The following is a 12,638-nucleotide window of genomic DNA, read 5'->3' on the forward strand; positions in this document are numbered from 1 at the left end:
AAATTGTAAAGCTAATGAGAAAACATATAAAATTCTTCTAAATATTATCGCCCTTTTTGTATTTCTTCAAATTTTTAAAATAATATTACTTATGATAGTTAAATAGCTTTGTTAGTAGGAAGGTGATACTTACTAATATTGTTCTCTTAAAAAATATTTCTCAGATGCATTATATGGTTCTTTGAAGGAATAGTCAACAAAGTTTTTTTTCGAAGATCGATTTAAAATAGTAAAGTGTTTTTCGACATTTTCAGAAATTAAACACATCTCAAGGAGATTTGAATCGACAAAAGGAAAGAAAGAAAAATAAAAGAAGCTTAATACATGTAAAATTAAAACAATTTTTTTTGGTTACACACTTCATTTTAGAGTTTGACCTATCGAAAACTTTATACTAACAAAAAAGTTAGAGTTTGACCTATCGAAAACTTTATACTAACAAAAAAGTTAAGAGTTTGACCTATCGAAAACTTTATACTAACAAAAAAGTTAGAGTTTGACCTATCGAAAACTTTATACTAAAAAAATTACGTCTATTAAATAAAAATTTATAACAACTTACCAAACGAATTAAATGCCTGATTTCTTTCTTTTCCATAATTGAACGGGCTCTAATGCACCCAATGCCTCATTTGATTCATGTTAACATAATTAAGAATAGTTCACGCTTTTAAAAGTCGTACACATCACACACAATTTCTATTAAACACTTTTCTAACAACTATCCAAAAGAATTAGACATACCCCCCTTTCTTTCATACTCTAACTATCCCTAACACATTCAATTTAATCATTGAGCCCACATTAACCTAATTTTAAGTTATTTCACACTTCTTAAAAGCTGTGCGAATCACACACATAGTTATGCCAGCAAAAAATATTTATTAAGTACAAATTTAATCAATTTTATAAAATATTAATAAATCCATGTCATGAAATAAAATATCGTGCCAATTTTAAACATCTATCTAGTATTAAGCTTAAAAACATAAAATACTTAGGTTAGATGTGTTTCTTGGAGTTTTTTAATTTTTAAAATGAGTTTTTATTTGGTCAAAATTAGGAAAATGAAAAAAGAATAAAAACAAGAAAAACGAAGCGGTGTATACTTGTCCCGAGAAGAACAAAGCTTCGGAACCCTAAAAAGGCAATTCACTTTGCATCGGCGCGAGACCCTTGAGGTGTACAAATTCTTCCTCCGAAGAAACCCTAGATCAAAAATCTTGTTAATCCATGGATGATAGCTGTGCAGTCTGTGCTGAAACCCTTGAATGGGTTGCCTATGGAGCTTGTGGTCACAAAGATGTTTGCTCTACCTGTGTTGCTCGTCTTCGATTCATCTGCGATGATCGCCGATGTTGTATTTGCAAAACCGAGGCTGATGTTGTTTTTGTCACCAAGGTTCCCACTCTAATCTTCGTTTGCTTGATCTATTAGATCGTTTTCGTTGTCTAAAAGAATTATTTACATTTGATTGTGCAAGTTTAGATGTAACCTAATAGTTTGAACATTCACATCTATTGAACTGATGTTTTATATCTAATTTTCAACATTGGTGATGACTTATGTTATGGATGTAGGAGCTATCATTAGGTTTGCAATCTCAAAACCCCAATAAATCTGTGTTTTTGTAGACCGATGTTATGATTATATAGTTTGTTATTTGTGGACTAGGTTGATCAATCGAGATTTTACCTAATAATTGCACTGGCATTATATTGAATTGCTGCTCTTGTATTTTAAGGAGTGATCTCTTTGCATTTTTATTTTTTTTTTTGATAATTGATGATCTTCTCATGCTTCGTGTATTTAGTCTGCTTATAAATATGAATGTACATTTATTGAGATGTTGTTCAACCAAATTTTACGTGGAAGCAAGCACAGTATTTCACTCTATTGAATTGCTGTTCCAATTTGGTTTTAAGACTGAAGATCTATGGTTGTGATTTTCTTATTATTCCCCCCTTTTCTGTGTTGCAGGCTCTAGGAGATTATACAAATATGATTGGTGACTTTTCAGTATTTCCATCTGAACCAAAAGAAGGAAAAAGTGGTTCTTATTGGTATCATGAGGACACCCAGGCTTTTTTTGATGATTTAGATCATTACAAGATGATCTTGGCAATGTGCAGGCTTTCTTGTAGTGTGTGTGACAAGATGGAAGGGCCGGATGGTGATGGTGTGAAGAGAAGAGCAAGGTTCAGAAATATTGATCAGTTAAAAGGTCACTTATTCCACAAGCACAAGTTGCACATGTGCAGTTTATGTTTGGAAGGAAGAAAGGTCGTTTTCTGCAATATCTGATTCAGCTTTCATCTGTTGCATTTTTTTTTATATAATAAATATTTTGCTTATGTGAGAGGGAATAATCATACTTACAAGATGCATACCCAAAGTAGATAACCATACATGATTGCCTATTCAGCAGTTGAGTAATACTACCAAACTTTTGAGCTCTTTCCCCTCTCCTCCTGAATTTTAGGTCTTGTAAAGTTTCCCTTCCCTATTTCCTCTATAAGCTAGCAATAAATGCTGAAAATAGTCGCAAGTATTTCACTTGTTGGGACATCTTGACATCGTCTTTTTTCTAAAAAATGAACAAACTACAAGTACACTCCCTGGCAGCACTCTCAGTGAACAGATTAAATACCACCTAGCCCTAGTAAAGTAGTAAGCTAAGTTCAAGGGTAATTCCATATAAGTTATAGTAAGGGAAATCGATCTGATGATGTTCCACTTTGGCTGCCTGATTGTTCTTACACTTGTTTAATATAAATATATTCAGAACCTAGTCATGAAGCCCCTTAATTACCCCCCTCACTACAGCCTTGTTCATAATCTTGCTATCAAAGATGAGATACACAAACTCGACTGCAGAATTGAATGGTTCTTTTAACCCCCAAGGATGCTATTCAACATCTAGTCTATCTGCTCCGCTTAGTCTTTACTTCGAATTGCAGTTACATTGTTTGACAACTGAAACTTACGAGTGCTCTCAGTTGATAAAGAAGGATATGGTTTCTCTGCCCTCCCCAAAAAAAAGGGAACAAAAAGAATAAGAAAGCACCATTGTCTATAACAATGGGAAGGCCCATTTGACTGGATTAGGGAAGAACATCTTAGCTCTTGATATTTTGGTCGTTTGGATTGGATTTGATTGCATACTGAAACTGTGTTGCCTAGTTAAATTGTGTTATGAGACTTTACAGATTCTGTATTTTTAGTAATGGTAACATCAATGCATGCATATCAATCTTGTTAGCAACATATTGATCTGATTGGTGGCTTATTTGTCAAACAGATATTTATCTGTGAGCAGAAACTGTACACAAGGGCACAGCTGAATCAGCATATACACACAGGTGACTCTGAGGTTGATGGTACTGAAAGTGAAAGAGGTGGCTTCATGGGTCATCCTCTTTGTGAATTCTGTAGGACCCCATTTTATGGTGATAATGAGCTGTATTCTCACATGTCAACTGAACATTATACTTGTCACATGTGCCAGAGGTATGGTTTTATGTGTCCAATAACATGTTATAAGTTGGTTATCATCGATCAGTTAAAGCTCACGGTGGTTTTATCCATTGAATTCATGCAGGCAGCACCCTGGGCAATACGAATACTACAAGAATTATGATGACCTAGAGGTGGTCTTACTATGCTATATCATCTGAAGCTTTCCGACTTCTTTCAGTGGTGCTTTTGATGCCAATTAAAGATGGTGTTTCTTTTTCATTTCAGATCCACTTCCGCAGAGATCATTTCTTATGTGAAGACGAGAGCTGTCTTGCAAAAAAGTTTATTGTTTTCCAATCTGAATCTGAGTTGAAGGTAGGATTTGTTGGCCTGGTGCAAATTATGAATAGCTGTAGCCTGTAATAAAACATATATTCATGCAGATTCAAGTTATTACTTTCATGTTATTTCATAGTTTTCATGGGCAGAGGTGTGCAACTTTCCTGTAGTAGATTTCTTTTGATGTCTTTATTTTCCTGTTCACATTTTCAGAGGCACAATACTCTCGAGCATGGAGGTCGTATGTCACGTTCCCAACGCAGTGCTGCTTTGCAGGCAAGTCTCAACTCTGTCCTTGAATAAAAGCCACAGGGGAAGATGCGCTCATGGTGCCTCATTCATTAGCTGTTCCCGTTGTGTATATCCTGACATTTCATTCCTGGCGCTATGTTGGAGTCATGGTAGTTACAAATGATTTTTGTTTTCTTTTTTATACAGATACCAACGAGTTTTCGATATCGCCGTAGTAGTGAACAGGTTAATCGTCGTGGAAGGGGACAATCATTTAGGCGTGATAATGCTGAGAGTGAACTCTCCATGGCCATTCAAGCCAGTTTAGAGACCGCTAATGCAGATGGAAGACTGCATGATACGTCAAGCAGGAGGAGGGTAGTTTCTGATCAAACGGTAACAGATGATGATGATCTCCTTGTTCAACCCTTTGATTCTTTGACTACTGATTCTGAGCCAGCTTCAAGATATCGACAAGCTGTGTCTCAAGTTTCCAGAAATTCTCAGCTTGAAGAGTCTTCATTTCCTCCCCTTGCTGCGCCTCCTGCTAATAGTCAACCAAGACCTCAGTCTGATGCTGTACCCAAGAACACTATGGCATCACATCTACGCCGGAAGCAAAACAAAAGTACAAAGCTTCCTAGTTCGTCTCCTGCATGGCCGGCAACAACTGGTCACTCACCACCGGTAATTGGTCATCAGCCTGCCTGGCCTGTGATAAGTAGTGCTTCTGGATCATCATCTAATTCCAGGCATAGTAAGGCAGCAGCAAACAAACCTTCTGCACCAGTAATTACCCGTGAACAAGCTTGGCCTGCTGTTAATAGTTCTTTTGGATCAGCATCAGGCTCTAGCCAGATTAAACCGTCAACAGCAGCAGATGGACCCCCATCATCTAGTTATTTGAACTCTGTTGCTTCTCGATCTTCATTAGCACATGAATCATCTTCTAGCTCCATTGGTTCATCCAGGAGTTGGGCCCACAGCAATCGAATTAGCCATTCCTCGTCAGCCCCAAACCTTGTTCAGAGTGGGTCTTTTGACTCTTCTACTACTGATTTTCCTCCAGTCTCAGCTGTGCAGACTCGCAAACTTCCTGCAAGTGGCCAGCAGGCAGCCACAAATGTGGAAGATGTTCAAACCGCAAATAAATCTTTGGTAGAAAGGATGCATATTGCTCTAGATTTTGATCAAGACAAATTCACTGCATTTAAGGACATCTCTGCAGAATATCGTCAAGGTTTAATTGATGCTGAGACATATCTGGCATATGCCGCGCAGTTTGGCTTGTCACATCTCGTTCTTGAGTTGGCTAGACTATGCCCTGATGCTGAGAGGCAAAAAGCATTAATTGACACCTATAATGCTAATTTAGGAGGCACTGTCCCTATACAGAATCGTCAAAGTGGTGTCAATCGCTTGAAAGATGGTAAAAGTTCGAAGAATGGTAAAGGCAAGTCAATAGATGCTGGAAGTGTTGCTTCAAAGGATAATGTGGCAGATAACATTTTAAGTACTGTGAGGAAATTGCAGTCTAGCCATAAGATTCCCGATGATGATGTGGAAGTTTTGTCAAGAGATGGTTATCGATCTGCTAAAGGTAAATCAAAATTGACTCTGAATGAATCCGAGGAAGAATTGAACTCCCGAGGCAAGCCTTTAAAGCTGGATGCCCGCCAGAATGACTTGTCTGCTAACGATGAGTCAAATCACAGGCCGGGGAATAATGATGGGAAAGGCAAGCAGCGGAAGAAAACCTCAAAGTTTTACAGAGTTCGCTTAGGTGATGGATCTGTTGAAACACTTTTGAATCTCAATAGTTCAAACCCTGATCTGGATCCCGACCCAGATCGAAAAGAGACATCAGATGACCAAAGTAACCCTGAAAGTTTGCCTGTGCGTGGTGTTTGGCGAAATGGAGGTGGTCAAAAGCTTGTAGCTATGACTTCCAAAGGTCCAAAAAAATGATGCAGCAGTAGGAGGTAGAGGACAACAGGACAGCGTTTTGGCTTGTAGAGAGGGAGTTTTGATTTTCCTTTCCTCTGGACATATAATTATTTGGCACCGGCTTTTGTAGCAACTTCAACATGATCTGTGGCTTATCCATGATTTGGAAAAGGTTCAATCTCTCAAGTATTTTATGGTTTTCAAACACAGCAGTTCTGCAATTATAGGCTCTGTTGTTTTTGTTTCTCTCTGTTATTGATAGCTCCTTTCAATTCTGCCTTAACTATATGCTAGTGGCACAGATAGACAACTTCCTTAAAAGATGGGGTTTTAAAACTGTATATTGTTATACCAAGTACATGGATAAAGTAGTTCCAGTTTTCTGTGCCATTTTTCCTTTGCGACTTTTTTATACTCTTTGCTGATGTAGCGAATTTAAATGGTGAACATCTTCAGTGAGATTCATATAGTCGATCTAACTTGTTTAGGAAAGTAGTATAGTTATTTTGTCCCTTGAGATTATTGTCCTGATCAGCGTCTGTCTTTACCTAATCAGGGGTCATAGCAAAGTTTGTGCTTCTTCTGTCCATTTTTGGATAATGCTTTTCGACGGGTTTAGGTTTGGCTGTGTTTATTGAAGTATTAGCCATGCTATTTATATTTATGTTGTTTTTAGTGTTTAATTTATGACATTATTTTGTTGTTGTTAGCTGCTGTTGTTTCTTTCTTGAATGCTTCGTACTTCTTTACTTATTAGTAGTTATGTTTTCTTCATTGTCGTTTTTCTTTTTCATATCTACATATTGATTTGCGTGGAGGGTTCTTTAAAAACCACCTCTCTACGTCCATGGATATAGGAGTAAGGTATGCGTACACACTATTGTTTTTAGTATCCATTTTTGGAATTTTAAGTTTCATTGAACCAAAGTTGATATCTTTTTCTGATTTCACTGCTTCTCCCTGTTAAATCGATATTGATTTCCAATTTCGATAGCCTTAAAATATTACGATGAATAACAAAGGAATGCAGAATCAAAATAAAAAACGAAAACAAAAGACAAGAACTGTACGAACATTCTACGTCTACGCTTCTCCAACTGCGTTGGATACTTTGCTTCAGCAACAGAAATCGTAAATTCAATCAAATTGAAAATTGATTCATAAACATTTTCTCTAAATCCACACGTAAAACTACTTTAACCATGATTGATCGATGTTTGTTCTAAGTTGTAACCCTAACAAATATTTGTGAGACTTTAGCATCAAATCACATTTTATAGGGAATATGTTTTCCTAAATTGACCATAATTCGGATCCAACCCACCGCCACACGTAAAAAAAGGTTTCCTAATTAAAAAAAATTATCATTAAGGAAACTATTAACGTTAATACGAGTAGGTTTTATATTAATTTCTATTTTGTTTTCAAAACTGTTAGATAAATTGGCTAGTTATATATGGAAAGTCAAAAATAACTTTCTTTTATTGAAATATGCTTTAAATATTTTGGATTGTTATTTATGGTAACTTGTGATACTTTATATAAATTTTATTTACTTTTAAATGAAGATTATATATTTTAATTCACATAGAAAATTGTTTAGTTTATTCCTTGCGCTACAAATTGGGTCACATAAATTAAAATAAAATAAGTAATAATTTTTTTTGAAATTAGATGAATAAATTAAGAAAATCATTTATTAATAAAATATGAAAGAAAGAAGGTTTGTATCGGAGTCTTCTTCGGAGGGAAATTGAAAATGCATCATTGATATTAAGTGTATCGTTAGGTTATGTCGGTTTAAATTTGCTCTTTTCTTTTCGTTGTGGAAAAAAGATCTCTTCTCTTCATTTACTAAATTGATAAATATATGTAAGCTGCCACTAGTTTTTGATTAAAGAGATTTATAACATATATATGTTGGATACGTGCTTCTAAGGAGAGAAGCCTAACGAAAATTAATTAGAAAAATGGTTTCGTTGATCATTTTTTTGTGCCATTTTTACTTTTACGACTTTTTTATGGTACTCTTTGCTGCTAGAGCGAATTTAAATGGTGAACATTGTTAGTAGATTCATATAATCGATCTAACTTGTTTAGGAAAGAAATATAGCTATATTGTCCTTTGAAATTATTGTCCTGATTAGTGTCTATCTTTACTTAATCAGGGGTCATAACAAGTATACATATACTATGTGCTTCTTCTGTCCATTTTTATTTAATTATTATGCTAATACTTTTTTACACCTATTTTATCATATCAAGATTTTTTTTTTTGTTTTACTTCTTAATGCTTTTCCACGGGTTTAAGTTTGGTTGTGTTTATTGTAGTATTAGCTTTGTTTTCGTAGTTTTATGCTTTTGATATTTATCATCATCTATTGTTTATAGTGTTTAATTTATGACATTATTTTGTTGTTGTTAGCTGCTGTTATTTCTTTCTTAAATGTTCTATACTGCTTTCCTTATTAGTTGTTATGTTCTTTTCATTGTCGTTTTTCTTTTTCATAACTATTTTAATTTGCGTTGAGGGTTCTTTAAAAACAACATCTCTACCTCCATGGATATGATTAAGGTGTTTAGTCCTCATTTTTGAAATTTCATTGAATATGTAGTTAGTTGTTTTTACCTAATATTAATTATTCATTTTAAATTGTTTTTCAAGTAATTTAAGATTATGCACTATAAGCAAGAAAATTTTGGAGGGAATAGGGAGAAAAGAGAGAAACAATCGGACTTGGAGGGAATAAGGAGACACTACAAGAAAAGACATCTATTGCTACAAAATACATTATAGCTAAATATGAATTTTTTTGTGGCTAAACACTTTAGCTACATTATTTTCTTTCGTAGCAAGATGTAGCGTGGCTAATAGTTAGCTACAGACTTTACATGCTGCGTGGCCAAGGATTTATATCTATTGCTATAAAAAAAATGTGTTGTAGTTGCATTGGAATAAAAAGTTGCCACGAAAAATATACTTATGTCAAGTAATTTTATTGTTGTGCCATGATAAACAAAATTTGTAGCTATCTTCATATTGTAGCCACGCAATGTTGTATTGTAGCAAAAAAAATTAATTTATTTGCCACACAAACTTACATTTTATGAGAAGTGCTATAGCTTAGTCTCGTGGCAATAATGCTCATATTTAGCTACGAAATAAAATATTTATAGCTATAAATTTAAGTACTTTCCACAAACATTTGATATTGTAACTGAGAATTGATACAATTAGCCATGAAATATATAGCATTGAAGCAAAATGAATATTCATTTACTACGAAAAGTAATTTTTTTTAGCTATGCTCTTGGAACGTGGCAATTATAGTAGTATATGTAGAGCTACAAATTCAAAATATTATAGCTAAAATGCACACTTTTTTGTTACAAAATATAAATTGTAGCAAAAAAAATTCTTCATTTGCCACAAAAATAAAAATGTGAAAACATGTTATCATTTGCGTGGCAGTTTTGTATGTTTAGCTACAACTTTAATTTGTTTATAGCAACTAATTGAAAAATTTGACACACTAGTAATTCATTATTTATGTATGTGCGCATTTATTTTTAACATGAAAATTATAGATAATGATACCATAATATCTTAAATGGGGTAATAAATATAATATATTAGAGAAAAATAATAAAAGATCAACAATGTCATTTAAAATAGTGGAACATTATTCTACGCAAACCTATGAAATGTACTTTTACTAGAGAAAAAAATAATTGTTCATCTCTCCATCACTTAGGTGCTTTCATCACTTCTCCAAAAGCTGCAATAACAATGAAAAATTAAATAAAAAAAGTACAATGAAATATTTACTTTAAAAATAAAATTTAATTGTCAATATGTATGTTTTCTTAAAAGAAATCACATAGTATCAAAACACTAATATAAAAAGATGATATAAAGTACCTACAGTTAGATTTGGATCATTTGATTGTTGACTTTGGTGTTTTAGTAAGAGGAGAAGCGAATGGTAAGAATATTAGTTACTATGGTGTTTTGACTGAAATAATAGAACTTCAATATTTTGAAGGTAAACGGGTTGTTTTGTTTAAATGTGATTGGTGGGATGTTGATCACATCGGAATAGGAGTGAAAATAGATAAACATGATTTTGTTAGTGTTAACACTAAGCGAAAACTAGTAACAGATGAACCATTTGTGCTTGCATCTCAAGCAAAACAAGTTTTTTATGTCAAGGACCATCTTCATCCCAGTTGGTCAATTGTTTTGAATGGTCATTCTACCTATTTTACCGGAGGTGCTATTGATGAAGATACTTTTCAACAAGATGCTTGTAATGAGTTATTGCATATATGTGAGGATGATGAAGACATTATGAATTGGAAAAGAAATGATCTTGATGTTATCCGTACTGATGTTACCTTGGCTGATGATATTATTGAAGTCAGTGAATCAGAACCACAAACTAATGATGAAGATTTGTTATTATAGATATTTTGAACTCTTATTTCCATATTGCTTTTATTCAATTAAGGTTAACAATTTTATTTACTTATTCCTGAGAGATGATCTTTATTTTTCTGAGTTACTCTTATTGGATACAAATCAATATTCAGTAGTGTTGAGTTGATAATATCGATTGTATTGAGTTGGAATATTGTTATTATTATTATTATTATTATTATTATTATTATTATTATTATCTACAGGGTGTCTGTTGACAAAGTCTTCAGTTGCAATGTGATTTTTATTTTTTTGGGTTAAATCATACACTAAATACTAGTAGCTTGTAGAGTGATTTTTTGTAAACAAATTGTCAACATTTATTAATTTTTCTACGAAAAAAATATTATTTTCTCTTTAGATTGTGACACTCTTCATATTTTGTGTCTCTCATTGAATACCAAAAATATTATTGTTAATTTATTATGACCATATAAGTACTATTATTATGGTAATTTCAATCATAAAAAATATTTAATATAGATAAAACATTAGTATGTACTACAAATTTTAACTTGTGATTGAAAATAATTATTAACTATGAAATATTTATCAAAATTACAGTTTTATAGCTATATTATTTTATCATGACAAATAATTATACTTTTTATGTCAACTATTGCCACGATTATTTAGTACTCAAAAAAAATTATTTTTTTGGCTAGAAAATTTTATTTTAAATCATTTCTTGTGGCTAAAAGGTTATTGTTACTTCAATAAATTTTAACCAGATCATGGCAAAATTGAATAATTATCTATGCAATTTTGATATAGCAAAAAATTTATGACTATATTATCTAATATTGCCACAATTTTATAACTTCAAGAATAGCTATTGTTTAGCCAGAGATTTGCTTCAACAATAATTTATTGTGGCTAAAAATTATTATTACTACGATAAATTTTAGCTTGTGGCAAAAAAAAAAATTAGTTACGAAATATTATCAAAGCAAAATAATTTTTGGCTATTTCATTAAACTTTTGCCACAATCTTTTATTACTTGAAGCAAAATTATTTATTTAGCTACAATATTTTTTTAAAAGTATATATTGTAGCTAAAAGATTACTATTGCTAGAGTTAATTTTATCGCGTGGCAAAAACTTATAATTAGCTATAAAATTTCACCATAGCAGAAACATTATAGCTATTTAGGTATTATTGCTACGATTGTTAGCAATTATAACAAAAATTAGAATTTAGCTTTGTCAATTTGATTTTCGTGGCTAAAAGGTTATTGTTACTTCAATAAATTTTAACCAAATCATGGCAAAATTGAATAATTATCTATGCAATTTTGATATAGCAAAAAATTTATGACTATATTATCTAATATTACCACAATTTTTATAACTTCAAGAATAGCTATTGTTTAGCCAGAGATTTGCTTCAACAATAATTTATTGTGGCTAAAAATTATTATTACTACGATAAATTTTAGCTTGTGGCAAAAAAAAAAATTAGTTACGAAATATTATCAAAGCAAAATAATTTATGGCTATTTCATAAACTTTTGCCACGATCTTTTATTACTTGATGCAAGATTATTTATTTAGCTACAATATTTGTTTTAAATTATATATTGTAGCTAAAAGATTACTATTGCTAGAGTTAATTTTATCGCGTGGCAAAAACTTATAATTAGCTATAAAATTTCACCATAGCAGAAACATTATAGCTATTTAGGTATTATTGCTACGATTGTTAGCAATTATAACAAAAATTAGGATTTAGCTTTGTCAATTTGATTTTCGTGAAAGGTTATTGTTACTTCAATAAATTTTAACCAGATCATGGCAAAATTGAATAATTATCTATGCAATTTTGATATAGCAAAAAATTATGACTATATTATCTAATATTGCCACAATTTTTATAACTTCAAGAATAGCTATTGTTTAGCCAGAGATTTGCTTCAACAATAATTTATTGTGGCTAAAAATTATTATTACTACGATAAATTTTAGCTTGTGGCAAAAAATAATAATTAGTTACGAAATATTATCAAAGCAAAATAATTTTTGGCTATTTCATTAAACTTTTGCCACAATCTTTTATTACTTGAAGCAAGATTATTTATTTAGCTACAATATTTGTTTTAAATTATATATTATAGCTAAAAGATTACTATTGCTAGAGTTAATTTTATCGCGTGGCAAAAACTTATAATTAGCTATAAAATT

The 12,638-nt window shown here is 32.1% G+C and overlaps 1 protein-coding gene across 1 annotated transcript; it reads left to right on the plus strand.

Moving 5' to 3' along the window:
- The first annotated feature begins 1,090 nt into the window (after window positions 1-1,090).
- LOC125810628 (uncharacterized) lies at window positions 1,091-6,325 on the plus strand. Its single transcript, XM_049490098.1, has 7 exons — window positions 1,091-1,401; window positions 1,981-2,283; window positions 3,302-3,510; window positions 3,602-3,650; window positions 3,745-3,834; window positions 4,012-4,074; window positions 4,237-6,325. Exons 1-7 carry the CDS (start codon window positions 1,234-1,236, stop codon window positions 5,995-5,997), a joined length of 2,643 nt encoding a protein of 880 aa, XP_049346055.1. The 5' UTR covers window positions 1,091-1,233; the 3' UTR covers window positions 5,998-6,325.
- Window positions 6,326-12,638: the final 6,313 nt, after the last annotated feature.

This window comes from Solanum verrucosum, unplaced genomic scaffold, assembly GCF_900185275.1.
Source record: "Solanum verrucosum unplaced genomic scaffold, falcon-dt-bn FXZP01000118.1, whole genome shotgun sequence".
In the NCBI taxonomy this organism is placed as follows: Eukaryota; Viridiplantae; Streptophyta; class Magnoliopsida; order Solanales; family Solanaceae; genus Solanum; species Solanum verrucosum.

Bases quoted from the DNA above. Each gene is read 5' to 3' on its own strand.
- LOC125810628 (XM_049490098.1), top strand. From the start codon at position 1,234: ATGGATGATAGCTGTGCAGTCTGTGCTGAAACCCTTGAATGGGTTGCC. The intron at 1,402-1,980 runs GTTCCCACTCTA...TCTGTGTTGCAG, and splicing joins ATGTTGTTTTTGTCACCAAG to GCTCTAGGAGATTATACAAA. The intron at 3,651-3,744 runs GTGGTCTTACTA...TTTTCATTTCAG, and splicing joins AGAATTATGATGACCTAGAG to ATCCACTTCCGCAGAGATCA.